This window comes from Grampus griseus (assembly GCF_964374135.1).
Source record: "Grampus griseus genome assembly, chromosome: 5".
Classification (NCBI taxonomy): domain Eukaryota; kingdom Metazoa; phylum Chordata; class Mammalia; order Artiodactyla; family Delphinidae; genus Grampus; species Grampus griseus.
In genome coordinates, this window is record NC_138998.1 from 97,740,350 (window position 1) to 97,757,425 (window position 17,076).

At 41.7% G+C, this 17,076-nt stretch overlaps 2 protein-coding genes across 9 annotated transcripts in view; one reads left to right on the forward strand and one right to left on the reverse strand.

The window, feature by feature from the left end:
- The window catches only part of ST3GAL6 (ST3 beta-galactoside alpha-2,3-sialyltransferase 6), a 79,095-nt gene extending 78,737 nt beyond the window's left edge, over positions 1–358 (reverse strand). For 3 of the 6 annotated variants that reach the window (XR_014296752.1, XR_014296753.1, XM_082654497.1), the window contains exon 1: positions 235–358. The gene's annotated coding sequence lies outside the window, so the exon portion shown is untranslated. The remainder of the gene's footprint in view (positions 1–234) is intronic. The other 3 variants (XM_082654498.1, XM_082654499.1, XM_082654501.1) reach the window with 2 other exon arrangements.
- On the forward strand, positions 101–16,385 carry LOC309822575 (uncharacterized protein). Of its 3 annotated transcripts, XM_082654504.1 has the most exons (4): positions 101–339; positions 14,407–14,463; positions 16,155–16,268; positions 16,349–16,385. In XM_082654504.1, exons 1-3 carry the CDS (start codon positions 114–116, stop codon positions 16,265–16,267), a joined length of 396 nt encoding a protein of 131 aa, XP_082510630.1. In that variant the 5' UTR covers positions 101–113; the 3' UTR covers position 16,268; positions 16,349–16,385. The 3 variants fall into 3 exon arrangements, 2 of the variants coding, with proteins under 2 accessions (XP_082510630.1, XP_082510631.1); XM_082654505.1 differs by lacking the exon at positions 14,407–14,463; XR_014296754.1 differs by lacking the exons at positions 101–339; positions 14,407–14,463 and adding an exon at positions 633–662.
- Positions 16,386–17,076: the final 691 nt, after the last annotated feature.

Genomic DNA, 17,076 nt, shown 5'->3' on the forward strand with positions numbered 1-17,076 from the left:
GGCGTCCGCCGGCGCGTGCGCTGCCCGCCGCGCCCGGGTTCGGATCTCCGGCGAAAGCGCCTAGCGTCTCCGGTGCCGCGGAGAAGCTCCTCCCGCTTGGCGGCTGGCGCCTGATGCGTGGTGACCGCGGCCGCCCCCGAGTTCGCGGAGGAAGGTGCAATGCGGAGGGAGCTGGTGGGGCTCCCCGTCCCGGCTCCCCGGGCCGGCTAGGTGGGAGCGCGGCCGAGCCCCTACCTTTCCGGCTGGCGGACACCAGCCGCGCGCCCTCTCCGGGCGTCCCGGACAGGAAAATCACCGCGAAGGGGGCCGGGGGAAAGCGGCGGGTGGCTTCAGGACAAGGTAGGAGGATCAAGTTCCACAGCCAAGAAGACACTCCCATCCCGCCCTGGTTTGTTTGGAAAGCTGCAGGGGCGAAAGTGAGGGGCACCTCGGGTGCTTCCCCCGCCCTCCCCGCCGGGCTGGCAGGCGGCAGAAGTAAACACTTTTTGCTTGGCGCGTGGGGGGACTTCTGTGACACGAGGCGGGGCAGGCGGTTTGGTCGCCAGCAGGAAGGGAGAGGGTGTTCAGAGAGACCAGAATTCCTGGGCTCGGCCCTTCAAGGACAAATGTGTTAGTGCTTTTTATCTTTTGGAGGAAACGTTACTTTAGGGAGAAGAACAAAGGTGAGACATGCATTTTCTTTTCTTATTAAAGTAGGTCTCCCTTGAGAAAAGCGTCTTCATACTTGGATAGCTGTGAATACTTTTTTTTTTAACATCTTTATTAGAGTATAGTTGCTTTACAATGGTGTGTCAGTTTCTGCTTTATAACAAAGTGAATCAGTTATACATATACATATGTCCCCATATCTCTTCCCTATGAATACTTTTTAAATTTCAGTGTTTGTGATATAAATCACATGCCATCAAATGACCCCAGGGAGAAGAGCCACAGACTTGGTTGCAATTCAAAGTGACTAATGTGTCAGGCACTGAAACAAAGTCCTCCGTCTGTGATGGACCTTCTGGTATTTGTATTAATTTTAACAACAGCCCTGGGAGGCAGCACTTGTTATTTTCCCAGTTCTCCTATCAAAAAACCCAGAGGGTTCAGAAAATTCCTATCCCTTTCCCTTTCTACAAATTGCCTGTGAAGTAACCCACACAGGTTTTGTCATTTTAAAGGTGGTTCCTGAGACATCAGAGTCGTGAAAGATGTTTAGGGAATTTGTCCATCTGGGCCCATTTTTCTTGAGGTTACTTTGCTTTTTTAGGTTCTCCTGAGTTTATTACCCTTCTCTTGTTCATGATTTTCAGAATTAAAGCAGTGGTATACCTCCTCCCCTCTGGCTTTCCTAGGATTTTTTAATCTGCAACGTCATGTGCTAAGGGGAGAGGCAATCCACTGTTCTTAGGTGACATTTGTACTTCTTCATAGTCAGTGACCAAGAAGGCACTGTTCACCCTAACCTAATTCAAATTCCACCTCCTCCTTTGGCCTGCAGTGTGACCTTGAGCGAGTGACTTAACCTCAGTATTTGGCCACCTCTACAGTGAGATAGTACAACCTATCTTCAGGGGTTGTTAGGAGGATTAAAATAGATGATAACATAGAGAATTCTCAGCACAGCGCTCATCTCAAAAGAAACATCAATCCAGGAAGTAGGAATATTAGCTGCCAGTCGTTTCCCACCATGAGTCAGCTACCCTCCATGTATCATGTCTGTTTCTCTCATTCATCCTGCAAACCAGAATAATCTCATCCTAAAAATGATGAAATGGGGTCAAGAGGTTAAGTAATGTGCCCAAGGTCATACCACCTATTTTGGAGCAGTGATTCGAATGAAAGTGCCCGGAACCAAAATCAATTTTCTTTCCGGAATGTCATATCACTATGTTACTATCTGGCGTAAGGGCTTTTGACCTGTAAAACTTTCTTTTTTTTTTTTAATGCAGGATACATTATTGCATGGGCACATTATTGCAACTATAAAAATTTTGAATTCTTGTGGAGGGTGATAAAGAATTAAGCAGGGTGAATTTGTAGCCGTCTCTGGGATAGTGTTTTTGGTAACTTTTTCTGGGGGGGAGGGATGTTTTCACAATGTGACTATAAGTCAGCCCTTGTGTAGAAGATTTATTCTAATAAGGTGGGAAGGGAAGGGCCAGGACTACTGGGACATGCAGGGTCTTTTAAAGATCCCTGAAATCATAATATTTAGGCATTGTACACATAGGGCTGGCCTTGTTTGCTAGGTTTGTTTTTTGATTATGGATGGTGCAATTTCTTTGAATTAAAATGATATTGTCTCATGGGATGTGTCCCAGGGTTTCCAGGGACAGGTGAAAGCCAGGTTCCCCGCACTACCCTGGGGTACCATTCAGCACTCTAGAATCACAGTCTACAGTAAGGTTCAAGAAAGTAATATTTCTTCTTCACCCCAGTATACAGCCTGCCTTCCAAATTCTCATGCCCCGTCCCAAGTGCAGGCTTTCTTGGCATGATTGATGTTGGACTGTCTACTCCATGCAGAAGTGACCTACTTGTAGGGGTGTGCTGTCAGCAAGTCACATCAGATCATAGTAGATGAACCCCAGGACTGGAGATACCCACAAAGTGAAAAGAGGCCACTTTCGCACAATATCCCCTCATAAGTGAATAATAATTTTTAAAAAAGTTTTTGTAACATTCTCAAATCTTGGGGTGTTCAGTTTTAAACGATATCTGACTCAGGACTGAGCTTGACCAAGCTAACCCTTTTTACATACAATCCTTCCTCCAACTCTATGTAAAGATCCTGCCAGCCCTGTCTTTATCTCCTGCAAGCAATTATTTAAACAACATGTGCAGGGCCTTCCTTGGCAGTCCAGTGGTTAAGACTGCACACTTCCATTTCAGGGATGGGTTTAGTCCTTGGTCGGGGAACTAAGATCCCAAACACTGTGTTGTGTGGCAAAAAAAAAAAAAAAAAAAATCGAGGACATGTGCATCTCAAAAATAATAAGCCAGTGTGTAAGGAGTCTAAATCCTAACTTAGAGCTGTGAGTCTGCCTACAGTGTAGAAAAACTATTGCTTTAGCAAATGGCAGTTTAGTACTTTCAAGCAGAGCCCAATCTTCTCCAAATCTCCATTCCAGAGCAAGGGCTCAGCTACACGTTTGCATATATAAATAACCATTGTGTTGTTTTCCCCAGTATTGTGAGTTCATGAAAAAGGAATTCACATCTACCAGAAAGCTTATTTGCCACTTCATAAATGATAGTGTCTCCTTATTCTACTATTCTCCTTATTCTCCTTATTCTACTAGTCCTGTCAAGGTTTCAGAGGTCTTAGTGGCCCAGTAGTTGTCAGGAACTGCATTTACTCTCCTTCCACAAGCTGGAGAGGGAGGGAAGGGAGAAGGTGGAACTGGGGTTCAGCAAGTTCTAAGCACATGAGCATGTCAATATCTCTGTGGTGGGAGCCGTAATTAAGACAACTGATGGAAAACAATTGCAGTATTATTAAAAAGGGTTAATATCCAGAATATATATAAAGAATTCCTATGGATCCATGAAGACAACCCATTTAAAAATAGGACACAGGTCATAAGCAAGCAATTCACAGAAGAAAGACAAATAGTCCACAAACATGTGCAAAAACTTTAGTGTCTGTTTTATAATAACACTGTGTAAGAAAAACTAGACAGTAATGAGAAATCAGATTGGCAAAAACTAAAAAGATTAAAGAGTCAATTAGTGAGTTTCCAGCAAAGGTGGCAAGGAAGCTATTCAAGTAACTGTAAAGTACTACTTCCTTTTTAGAGGGCAATTCGGTGGTTATGCTAAAGTTCCTTGACTTATCTCCCTGGAAGGCAGTTCTGGCCTCAAGCCAAGTGATCTAGGAATGAGGACCAGGTGGGAAAGGAACTGAGATCTCTTCCTGACTCCTAGTTACCCCGACAACGAAAAGAGGTTGGCCCTTCTGGTTGCTGGGTAGCTCCCTGCACAGACCGCCAGATGGTAGGACACCTCCCCGAATTGTGTGTGGGCGGGGCGAGGGGGTGGGAGCAGTGTACAAAGCTGCTGTATCTTGGAGCAGCTTGCTCAGAGCTCTTATTCAACCCTGAGAAATGTTAGAAGCCTGGACCACTGTCCCAGCTGATGTGCCACCTCACAGGAGAGAAGGGAGATGTCTCACCCTTCCCATCTGTCTGTGGAGATGCTCTCCTAATTTCCAGTCCCATGACTGATAATTGAGACAAAATATCTGGGTCACTTTACTCAGAGCACTCACTTAGCGCATTAATGATACTTAACATTTTTAACAGCTTTCTTTCATCATAACTGGTTTATGGAGCTGAACTTATGCTACTTCACTTCATGGGAGTGTTGTTATAGGATGGATCCCTAAAAGTGGAATTGCTGGGCAAAATGTACATAAACCTACACTCAAATAATTAACTATTTTATATTTTCATGTTCAAAACTTCATGCTTAAAAAACAAAAAGCAAAAAGCTATTTTCTATAGCACTCCTGAAGCAGAGTGCAAGGTGGAGTCATTACAGTGGGCTGTGAGTGGCACAAAGGCTTCTCTGCATTTCGCAAACTCCAGTCTGCTGTAAATGCGTGTGCCTTTCAAATCAGCAGTTCCATTTTTTAGGACTCCATCCTGCAGAACTAATTACACAGGAACACAAAAATATGTATGGGGATGGTCACAGCAGCATTGCCTGTAATGTTTAAAAACAGGAAAATAATGCCCAAGAATAGAAAGTGACTAATTAGATTATGGTAGTATATCCTAGTAATGAATGCAACTATTGCAAAGCTATTATAAATATGTATATACATATACTGATATGATGACAGCTACAGTATATTGGCTTTAGAAGTTCTACATTCATAAAACACATACGGTGTGATTCATTTATATCAAGCAGAAAAATAAAGGACCACTGGTATGTGTGTATATACTTGTGAGTACATAAGAAAAAGTCCTGAAGGCTACACACCAAAATGTTGACAGAGATTTCTTCTAGAATTATAGGGGTAAAGAAAGAAAGGGGATTTTTGCTGCTTACCCTAAATCTATCTAACTTGAAGTATTTATAATGTACATGAGCAATATTTGTAATTTTTAAAAAGGCACTAACAAAGTTATTTTTATGTGTTTGGGGAAAGAGAGTAAAAAAAAAAAATCCAAAATAAAAATGCGTCAGTGTTTAGGTACAAATTTGAACTCTCTAACTTGGCGATTCCCTACCTGTGTGCTCTTTATTCTATACAATGCATTTTTCCAATCAGTAGACACCAAATAGAAATATCAGATGAAAACAAAACAAATCCCTTAAGCCCATGTTGAAAGAACAAGAAGAAAACCTATGTGAATCTTGTTTTTATTGTGCAGTGGAAAAAAACTAGGCATGAAAGAAGCTTGAAGAAAAAGGTTAATACATTCGAACTCATAAAAATGTAGTTTCTAAAGGCAAAACGCTCCAAGAAATAAAAAGACAAGTTGGGAAAAAATACTTGCAGCACACAGCAAATGGTTACTTATTATACCAAGAGCTCTTAGGGGGCCAAAAAAACCCCCAAGAATTTAATAGAAAAATAGGCAAACTACATGAACAAGCAGCACTCTGAAGAGAAAAATAAACATTACTTAATTAAACAAATATGTATGCCTACTATGTGCCAGGCACTGTTCTGAGCAGGTGTATAGCTGTGAAGGAAACAGACAATAATTTCTGCCCCTGTGGAGCTTACATTCTAGTAAATTTGAAGAGTCTTGACTTCACTAATCAAATTTAAAGTTATGTATTATTTGCACTTATTGGTAAAAATGATTATTAAAACCCAATGTGGGGACTTCCCTGGTGGCACAATGGATAAGATTCCGCACTCCCAATGCAGGGGCCCTGGTTCCATCCCTGGTCAGGGAACTAGATCCCACACGCATGACACAACTAAGAGTTCATGTGCCGCAGCTAAGGAGCCCACCTGCCACAACTAAGACCCCATGCAACCAAATAATAAATAAATATTTTTTAAAAATATAAAAACCGGGCTTCCCTGGTGGCGCAGTGGTTGAGAGTCCGCCTGCCGATGCAGGGGACACGGGTTCGTGGCCCGGTCCGGGAAGATCCCACCTGCCGCGGAGCGGCTGGGCCCATGTGCCATGGCCGCTGAGCCTGCGCGTCCGGAGCCTGTGCCCCGCAACGGGAGAGGCCACAACAGTAAGAGGCCCGCGTACCGCATTAAAAAAAAAAAAATATATATATATATATATATATATAAACCTTTAAAAAATCTTAGTGTGGAGATATAAGTACTTTCCTGTGCTTTTTGTGAGAATGCAAATTGGTCAGGTTTTTTTGGAGGATATTTTAGCAAAATCAATTATAATTTTAAACATTTATATACTTTGTTGCAGAAATTCCACTGATAGAAACTTCTGTTGTAGATATCTTTGCCTAGTTATACAAAGTTGTGTTTAAGAATTGCCATTTAAAAAAAAAAAAAAAGAATTGCCATTTAGATATTGCATATAATGGAGAGACACCATGACTCAAACAGCCATTGGTAAGGGATTGGAGTAATAGGGTTCACATATACTGTAGATTTCTGTATAGTCACTAAAACCATGAGTTAGTCCTATATCTAATGACTTGGAATAATGTCCAAGATATTATTAAATTTAAACAGCAAGTTGCTAAGCAAGTTGCCTAGTAGGATCCTGTTACTGTTAGATATACAAAAAATAGAAATAATGATATTTATAGTACAGCTTATGTTAGTACACAAACAGAAAGTATCTGATACGATACACACCAGACATGAACATTAGCTATCTCTGGAGGATGCATTCATGGGAGGACTTTCCTTTCTAAATTATTCATTTCAGAATGTTTGATTTTCACAATAAGCACCATTTGTAACCAAAAAAAAAAAAAGTAGAAATTTCAAAGCATTTTATGTTTTAGGAATTTTTACATGCAGTTGCTTGGAAACATATCAAACTGAACTTTGCTTGTTGGGGAGTGGGGGGGGGTCTGTGGTTTTTTTGAGAATTAATGACAAAACTCTGTTGCAAAGGGAGGATTATACACCATTTTCATCAGAACCCTGATAGTGACAGTGTTTTAGGTTTCTATTATTCTCAACCTTTGAATTAAAAGGAACTCATCTAATTTCAAACTTGCAGGGAATTCTACATCACCAAAGAATATTTGTAAGAGACTGACTTGTCAAGCAGAGAGACACTGGTGGGATACCAAGTTGGTTCTAGGGAGTCCCCCAGGAACCTCGGCCCCTGCATAACTAGGAACCTCTCCCAGCTTTCCGCCACCACAGCTGAAGATAAACATAGGGGATTCAAGAGGGTAGGGGAAAAAAGAAGGGCAAGGTGGAACCGCTGGATATACTAGGGTTAATTAAAGACACTTCAGCTAAAATTCGAGTCAGAACAGGCCTGTAGTGGGAGCTTTCATGATCTGCCATGCATCTCCAATTACTCCAAACAGTAAAGGTCTTGCCTACTTTACTATCCAGCAGGAAGAAGAAAACTTCTCTTTGCCCAAGGCCAGCCCAGCCAATAATAAACTGTAGCAGCCCAACCAATGAAAAGCCTCCATACTTTGAACTCCCAGCTTCCTCCAATCGACTCCTTGGTTATAATAGCCCTTCACAATACCCCCCTCACCCTTCGCTATAAAAGCAGGTTCCCGGTCTTTGCTCTTTGGATTTGCCTATGGTCTGCCATGGTTGGTGTATCCAGAATTGCAGTTCCTCTGGCTATTCCCCAAAAAACTCGTTTTTGCTTATATTATTAAAGTTGACAACTCTAGTGTGACATATTATACTGCTGCCCGGTGCTAGGTGATTTTATAGACTGCATTGTTTACCACACATAGCAAGCCCGTAAGCTAAATATCGTTATTCCCATTTTCCAGATAAGGAATTAAGGCTCAGAGAAATTACACAGCTTGTCCAAGGGCCCAAATCTCAACTTTGAACCCATATTAAACTCTTCACACCCATGACATAGTGCCTTTCTATTCAAGAGATGAAGAATGTGAGAAAATCAATTACATGCTACAGTGGGACATTTTGGGAAAACACAACCATGGTTAATTGAATGAGAACCTTGTGAAGGCTTAATTAGCCTTTTGTGCATGGGTATCAAAATGTCAACTGAAATGGAATTGTAGTCATTTCCAGTTTCCAAAAACCCAGAATGTTTTCTCCAGGGATATACAGAAAGTAAGTTACTGAAACCTTTCATCAGAACCCTAGCCATCATCCCTCACAGGTCAGTCTGCTCTCTTTCACACCTGAACTCACTTGGGGGGGCAGATCCCATTTTTAAGGTAATTACAGTAGTAGAAGCAGTAGCTATAATGGCATCAGGGTCATCACAAAGAAAACATGCTCAGCGGCTTCCTGGAAGCATGCATACCCAGTACTTCAATTCTTTATTTTTATTCCTCACTAGGAATAGTTTATTGCACTACAGGACATTATGAATAAAAGAGGACCAGTATCAGTAATGAAAACCTCTAGATACAGGAACCACTTATGAACATCTGAAGTAGAAGTAAATGAAGGGTTAAAACTGACGATTGTTTCCCAGTGATTTAAACTAGTAGTCTGTTTTACTACAGTTTTCATTTTGCTGTATCTTCTTGTCAGCTTTTTAATTTATTTTGTGTGTGTGTTCAGATTGGCAGCAGTTTTTTCAAATCCTGCTCATGACTTAATTATTACAAGTCTATTAACACATGGTGATATACTGACCATCCAAGCAACGGTCTGCAGTGCCTCAGAAGTGGCAAGTACTGATAAATTTCATCTTCACCATCACTTTAGTATTATTCCATAAAACTGTGGGTTTCTGAATCCCTGCCTAAGGGACTGAAAAGAAGCACATATAATTTTGGTTTTGCTTGGAGAGAGGGATGGGAGTAGGCAGGATTTAATTGTATGCTTCTGTGCCTATTACAAGATAAATTAATGCATTTTAACCAAGCCAAATCCTAGACGTTGGATCCCCCAAGTTTTGTATAACTGATAAAACATTTACTGTCTATAGATTTAAAAGCTGAATACCGTGGAATCTTCCTGGGTCCGTTAACACCAAGAGTCCTGCCACTGAGACTCTCTCAGATAAAATTCTAATCCACAGGCTGGAAAGCAATAAAAATCCAATACTAAATACTTGGAAGTTGTCCCTAAATTGTACTTAACTCCAAGATGATTCATAAGTTCATTTGTACATTGCTTCAGGAAATGCGCATGTCCTTGCAGTTGTCACCCCCCGGCCCCCCCCACACTTACTCTATATCTGAGATCTCTCTGGGACCCACTCACCACTTCCACAGAGGGACTGGGGAGTCTTCCATTTCTAGCTCCGACTACTTGCTTAATTCTCAATCGTGTACTCCCAACTGCTTGCTGAACATCCCGTCCATCATGTATTTATCAGCACCCACTGTATGCAAAATACTTTACAAAAAGCAGAGTCTACAAATAGAAAACTGAATGTTTTAGTCTTCCACACCAACCAGCCTTTTCTCTTAACTGACTCATTATTACTGATAATGCTTGTCATCCTTGACCTCTCCTTCTTTTCCCCCATCTTACCTGAACTTCTATCCTTCATGTCATTAACACTCCACATTCAGTCATCAAATGCATATTGATTAAGTGCTTGCTATATGTCAGACACTGTTGAAGGTGCTAGGAATACAGTTTGCTGGTGAGGAAACAGGCAAAAATCCTTGCTCTCCTGGAGCTTATATTCTAATAATTAACAGTGTCCTGAAAGAGCTTTCAAATGTCATCTTGTTGAGCCCTTCATCTCCATTTCACCCTCTCACATGGTGTTTATTTCAACAACACCACCCCCCAGCCTAGATACCCAGGGCCACCCCATCAGACATCCCACCACCTAGAGCAGCTCTCTGTGTGATTATATCCTGGAGACCCACAACTTGCTCTTTCACTTCCCAACATTAGGCAAATCTCTCCAAACTCCGCTTAGGCCTCTCTTCCCTTTCTCTCTAGAACACCCTGACTCCCAGCCCCACCCAAACAGAGAACAATAGTGGACTCCACCTTCTCTGCCTCCATCAGTCTATGCTTTTGAAAACATATTTCAGTCATCTTTTAGGGATCTGGTAACTTTTGTCTTTTTATCCTGTAACAGAAAAGTCACTGAACAACAGAACACCAAAGCATGGTTACCTTCTAGAGATAGAGGAGGGATGAATATTTATAGCAGGGATTCATGGGGAAGCATAAAGAGGTTTAAAAAAAATTTTTTTTTTTTAAATAAATTTATTTATTTATTTTTGGCTGAGTTGGGTCTTTGTTACTGGGTGCGGGCTTTCTCTAGTTGCGGCGAGCAGGGGCTACTCTGTTGCGGTGGGCGGGCTTCTTGCTGCTGTGGCTTCTCTTGTTGTGGAGCACGGGCTCTAGGCATGCGGGCTTCAATAGTTGTGGCACACGGGCTCAGTAGTTGTGGCTCACGGGCTTTAGAGTGCAGGCTCAGTAGTTGTGGCACATGGGCTTAGTTCGTCTGCGGCATGTGGGATCTTCCCGGACCAGGGCTCGAACCCGTGTCCCCTGCATTGGCAGGCAGATTCTTAACCACTGCGCCACCGGGGAAGCCCTAAAACAAATTCTTATTAACAGTCACCTAATAACACAAGGCAGAGTGTGGCAGCCCCAAATGAATACAAACCCTAGACAGGAGAGAGAGGTAGGTGAAGCAGAAAGAAAGTAACATTTCTTGAGCCCTAAGGAGGGACTTGGCATTCATGATCACATTTAATGATAGCAAACCTGGGAGTTAAATATTACTGAGATAGTATGAAGAGGACAAAAACAGGAACAAAACCAGATTCAAACCTAGGTCTGGGTGGGTCCTGATCCCTGGCACATGCATTCATTTGGCAGAGAGAGAGGGACCTAATGCTTTCGTCCTGAAATCCCTCAAATGACTGACATACACAGAAAAAAACTAAAGTGCACAGATATAACTTAATCCCCAAGTTTCTGGATTTTGATAAAATAGTGATCCATTTATGTCTTTAATTTTTTTTTATTTTCAAGCTAAACACCAACATTTCCATTTCATTATCATTTCTATTTTTTTCCCTAGTAGAAATGATGCTCTTCTTACTGTCCTTAAACATAAAGATCCATCCAGGAGTGACCTAACAGGTAAAAACAGAGTCTGATGCAGTGTTCTGTGGGTCTTTTTATTTCTTCCCTTTATAAATGTTATTTCACAATGAATTAAATACTTGCTTTTGGAGTTGAGTAGCCTTTCCCAAACTGTGTTGTTGGAAGATGCTAATCTGAGTTCCAAGCATACAAGATTCAGGACTTCCCTGGTGGCGCAGTGGTTAAGAATCCATCTGCTAATGCAGGGGACGTGGGTTCGAGCCCTGGTCCGAGAAGATCCCACATGCCCTGAAGCAACTAAGCCCTTGCACCACAACTACTGAACTTGTGCTCTAGAGCCCGAGTGCTGCAACTACTGAAGACTGCGCTCCTAGAGCCCATGCTCCGCAACAAGAGAAGCCACAGCAACAATAAGCCACCGCACGCAAGGAAGAGTAGCCCCCTCTTGCCGCAACTAGAGAAAGCCCGCGCAGCAACGAAGACCCAACGCAGCCAAAAATAAATAAAATTTAAAAAAAAAACAAAAGAATACAAGATCTGAGGCAAATAAGATTGAGTTCTAACCCTCCTCCAAGCCACAAGCAATACATATTAGCATATCAAAGGATCAGATAAAAACAACAATAAAGAACGGTGTTTAAATTTGCTTAGTGGTTAAACAAATTTAAAAGCAGCTTGTAGGGCTTCCCTGGTGGCGCAGTGGTTGAGAGTCCGCCTGCCGTTGCAGGGGACACGGTTTCATGCCCCGGTCTGGGAAGATCCCACATGCCGCGGAGCGGCTGGGCTCGTGAGGCATGGCCGCTGAGCCTGCACGTCCGGAGCCTGTGCTCCGCAATGGGAGAGGCCACAACAGTGAGAGGCCCGTGTACAGCAAAAAATACCCAAAAAAACCAAAAACACAGCTTGTCTTTGTGGGGGAAAAGACTCTTCTTCAGTATTCTATTATAATCTACTCTTCTATCTCCCCAAACCAGTTAACAGGAGAAAAAATTGCTGTAGATTTGATTCTCTGTATATCCAGTTAGAAAACCAAGGGCTGGGATCTTTTCATAAAAATCAACCATGAATATAAGTTTGGACATGAATGTCACTTACTTCACGAGAAATATTCTTAGAAAAAAAATCGTATGGCAAACTTGCAGTGACAGATTTATTTTTGTTTTGTTTTGTTTTGTTTTTTTGTGGTACATGGGCCTCTCACTGTTGTGGCCTCTCCCGTTGCAGAGCACAGGCTCCGGACGCGCAGGCTCAGCGGCCATGGCTCACGGGCCCAGCCGCTCCGCGGCATGTGGGATCTTCCCGGACGGGGCCACGACCCGTATCCCCTGCATCGGCAGGCGGACTCTCAACCACTGCGCCACCAGGGAAGCCCGCAGTGACAGATTTAATATAAAATTGCTTCCTATTGCTCTAGGAACCATACGGTTATCAGCATTTCTTAATATTTTACTGTTAGTACTTAATACAATTAGTCTTTTTTCAATAACGTGTGTTTTGGTTCAGATATAATAAAATGAATTCTGGTCAAAATTCAGGTTAATTTCTGAAATCATCTATCTTTTCGCTAGCTGGCTTTTCTTCATCTCTGCAGAAGTAGTTTGTGCAATGTCAAATGTTTTGGCAATCAAAATCTTAGTGCAACAGAAATTCCTTTGGCACCAACCCACGCCTACTTATTTCTACTAAAACTTCATAGTACATCACAGTGTGAAATGATCATGTTAATAGGGGGAGTGGAATTGGATATATACATCATGATTTCATTGATTTATTCATTTATATGTTTATCGAGAAACTACTATATACCCAGCACAATGGCATTCCAGGCATCAGACATACAGAATCCTAGACATTGGAATTCCTGCCTTGAGAAATGATATGAGGGAAATAGGCATTAAGACTACAAACACTTACTGAGATTCTATGCGTCAAGCATTGGCTAAGTTCAAAGAGAACAGTGGTGAATGAACAGATTTTCCACCTTGATGATGATTGCAGATGAGCAGACATGTAGACAAACACTATTTGTCAGGGTATTGTAACTGTTGGACATAAACAGCGTGGTGGGAACTAGAGGAAACAACTTCCTGGGAGCATTTGGAAAGATGATATTTGTAATTTGCTTTATGCAGAAAATAATCTTCCTTGTTTATTTTTTTCAAAAGGTTTTCCTTTTCTAGTGTTATCTTTGCTTAAAATAAGACATGCATGTACTTAGAATTTGCCAGAAGAGAATCTTACCCAAGGATTCTTAGTCACTGAGATATGAATGACTTTTCCAAAGAGGTCTGTAGAGGTCTCACACTCTGACCCCATCACCTAACAGTTCCAAGCCCTAATTATTGCCTCAGATTTTTGGCCCCGCCTCAGGGTCTCTCATTCTGCAGGACTAGAGTGTGGCCTGAGAATTTTTATTTCTAACAGGCTCCCAGAAGTTGCTGATGCTGCCTGTCCAAGGCCCACACTTTAATAATAAGCATGGTTTAGGGAATTAAATATACCAACTGCTCAAGTTAAAGTCATTATTAAAGGACTGCAAGACAGATGATATCTCTGATTCATAGGAGGAATAACAAGGCATACGTTAGTAATAAAATACAAATTTAGATAGGCAGGCAAAATAAAATAATAAATATTTTATATCCTAAATGCAAGAATCTATTAACTTGAAGTCAGAAATCTGTTATCACTGATTATCAGGATTCAAAATACTTAGAGGTTGAGATGCTTTATGGTTTAACTTGAAATAACTCTTCTTTTCCTCTTCCATAGACAGACGTTTTAGAAATTTAGATTTTAAAAAAAAATTCTGACTACATCCAAACGAGTAACATAATGTTAGATTTTGTGGTGAGAACACAGTCCCAAGGATGTGGGGGAATTTGTTATTTCTTGTGAATGGGCCTCTTGGGAAACAAACTTCTAACACAGCATCAATGAGAGCAAACAAAAGGTACTAGGATGGTGGTGACAATACAGGAGGTCTGGGCAACATGAGGGGGACAGATGCCAACTAAGAGTCTTTAAAAAAAAAATGAAAAGAGAGAATCTATATTTTTAGATTAATCTGCCTGCAGTCTGAAAACTCAATGTGCCTAATATCAAGAGGGCTACACTCCTAGGCTGTTATTAATAGAAACATAACTACATCAAGAAAAGTATCTATGCTGTATTATTTTCCTCCTGCTGCTAAGCTTTGTTACAGCAAATCATACTTTATTGGCTTAAAACAACACAAATTTATTTCCTTACAGTTCTAGAGGTCAGAAGTCCAAAATCAAGATGTCATCAAGGCTGCATTCCTTCTAGAGGTTCCAGGGGGGAATCAGTTTCCTTGCCTTTTCCAGTGTCTAAAGACCACTTGCATTCCACGGCTTGTGGCCCTTCTTCCATTTTCAAGGCCGGCAGCATAGCATCTTCGGGTCTCTCTGTGACACCTGTTTCTCTCAACATATGTTCTTTTCTGACTCTGACCCTCCTTACCTCCCTCTTATAAAGACCCTGTAGTTACCTTGGGCCCACCTGGATAATCTTCCCCTCTCAATCTCCTTAATTATGTCTGTAAAGTTCCTCTTGCCATTTAGAGTAACATTTTCACAGTTTCTGGGGACAATTTTGGGGGGTACGGGGTGGAGACATTATCTGGCTTCCCACATGTGCCATTTATTTTGTCCTGGCCAAAAACCACTTGGAGTAGTGTTTTCAATGCTGGGCATCACATTTTCAGGAGGAAATTGATAAATGATATTCTATAGAAGAGAAAAATCATGAATCATTCATTCAGTCAGCAAACATTTGTGAAGTGTTCACTATGTGCCAGGCACTGGGCGAGAAGAACTCTGGAGATGCCGATAAGAGCATAGGAGGCTGTAGGATATAATGCTTATGGAGTCTAATCATCTGGTTTTGAATCCTGGCCTCACCATTTATATACTGTGTGACCTCGTAAATTACTTAATCTCTCTGTGCCTCAGTTTTGTTACTTATGAAACTGAGATAAAATTATAACAGTCCCATAGGGTTCTTATGAAGATTATGTGAGATTCTTTTTTTATTTTTTTGGCCACGCCAATGGCATGCGGGCTCTTACTTCCCTGACCAGGGATTGAACCCATGTCGTCTGCAATGGAAGCGTGGAGCCCTAAACACTGGACTGCCTGGGAATTCCTAAGTGAGGTTCTTGATAAAGCCTTTGGCATAATGACTGGCATGTAGAGTTCAGGTAATGTTGGCATTGAGGAGGCGTGAGAGGACTACTGCAGACTGTGGAGCGCCTGACAACCATGCGGAATTTGGAAAGGCTTTCCAGAGCTAGGTCTTGAAAGTTGAGTTTCTTGTAGTTCATTGAGGAGAAATAAGGGATGTACAGTGAGAAGACATAGTGAAAGATTTGGAAACCACAAGGTATGGCTGAGCAGAACGGGGGAATTTAGCTTAGGAACTTTAGGAAAAGAGTTAGGAGTCACATGAGAGCTACATTTAAATCCTGTTGCTTGGGCAGTTGACACAACACAAAGAAATTAGGCTTATTTTCTTCTATCTGGAAAAATATCCAAGCCCAAGTGAAATGACAAAAACAGCATTCATCTCAATATTTGAAAGAACTTGTGAATAATAAGGATTCCTTTAATGGGGTGGGTGGAATCATATAAACCCTTCTCTGTGCTCCACTGACTGTCAAATACACTGCCTTCTTGCTGCAATGGTCTGTCTTAAATTCATTTTTCCCTGTACCCTTGTCAATAGAAACCCAAAGATTTTAAGGACTCGGCTGGCCATAAACTTTAAGGGAGACTGGGCTTCTCCCAGTCCCAGGGGTGTAAATCAGGATGGGTTTGAACCAACCATGGCAGCCACTGCCTTTGTGGTTGAGGAGGTTAGGAACCAGCATGCCACACGATTCTCGCCAATGCGATAAGAGAGGAGGGCCTTTGGAAAAGTTTTCCTCGTCTCTTCAGAAGATAAATGAGGAAAGGGAGTGCTCTCTCTGTCCTTCTTCCAGCTGGGAGACATCAAGCCAGCGTCTGGAGAAGGCAGAACAAGAAGACAGAAAGGATCTGGATCCTTGATGAGGTGGACCAGCTGCTAAATGATCTGACCCTGGAATCGTTATAAAGTATGTCTTTCATTATATTAATATGTAATATATTAAAATACATTCAGTGTTAAAGTCAGTCACATTTTTCCTTCTTACAGCCCCAAAATCATCCCGCATATACAACTAGCAGTCTAGAACCCTGACAATCCAGGCTGTCATCAGAAAATAACCATGGGGGCTTCCCTGGTGGCGCAGTGGTTAAGAATCCGCCTGCCAATGCAGGGGCCATGGGTTTGAGCTCTGGTCCGGGAAGATCCCACATGCCACGGAGCAACTAAGCCCATGCACAACTACTGAAGCCTGCGCGCCTAGGACCCATGCTCCAAAACAAAGAGAAGCCACCGCAATGAGAAACCCACGCACCGCAACGAAGAGTTGCCCCCGCTCGCCGCAACTAGAGAAAGCCCGCGGGCAGCAACAAAGACCCAACGCAGCCAAAAAATAAAATAAAATAAATGCAATAAAGAAATTTTAAAAAAAGAAAAGAAAAGAAGCATGGTCTCTCTATGGTTTATCGAAATGTTGGCTTTGAGAACTAATTTTAAATTAAGATTACTGACCTGATTTTCAGGTGGGAGATTCTGTTAGACACATTTCTTGGTTCATTTTTTTCTCTACTTATCTTCAGTTTTATCTTTTGGATCAAACCATATCATTAAAGGGCTAGGTACTTATCCAGCCATTTAAATTAACACCACAAGGTGTCTAGTGATGGAATAACTTGCCTGTATTAACAATATAACTATTTTTCAGAATTCCTGCATAGGTGAAGGATTAATTTTCTAACTCCTAAAATTTCTACAAGTCTAAGAGTCTGTGCTATCAA

Coding starts and splice junctions, on each gene's coding strand:
- LOC309822575 (XM_082654504.1), top strand. CDS start 114: ATGCGTGGTGACCGCGGCCGCCCCCGAGTTCGCGGAGGAAGGTGCAAT. Junction 340..14,406: donor GCGGGTGGCTTCAGGACAAG/GTAGGAGGATCA, acceptor ATTTCCTTACAG/TTCTAGAGGTCAGAAGTCCA. Junction 14,464..16,154: donor AGGCTGCATTCCTTCTAGAG/GTTCCAGGGGGG, acceptor TCCTTCTTCCAG/CTGGGAGACATCAAGCCAGC.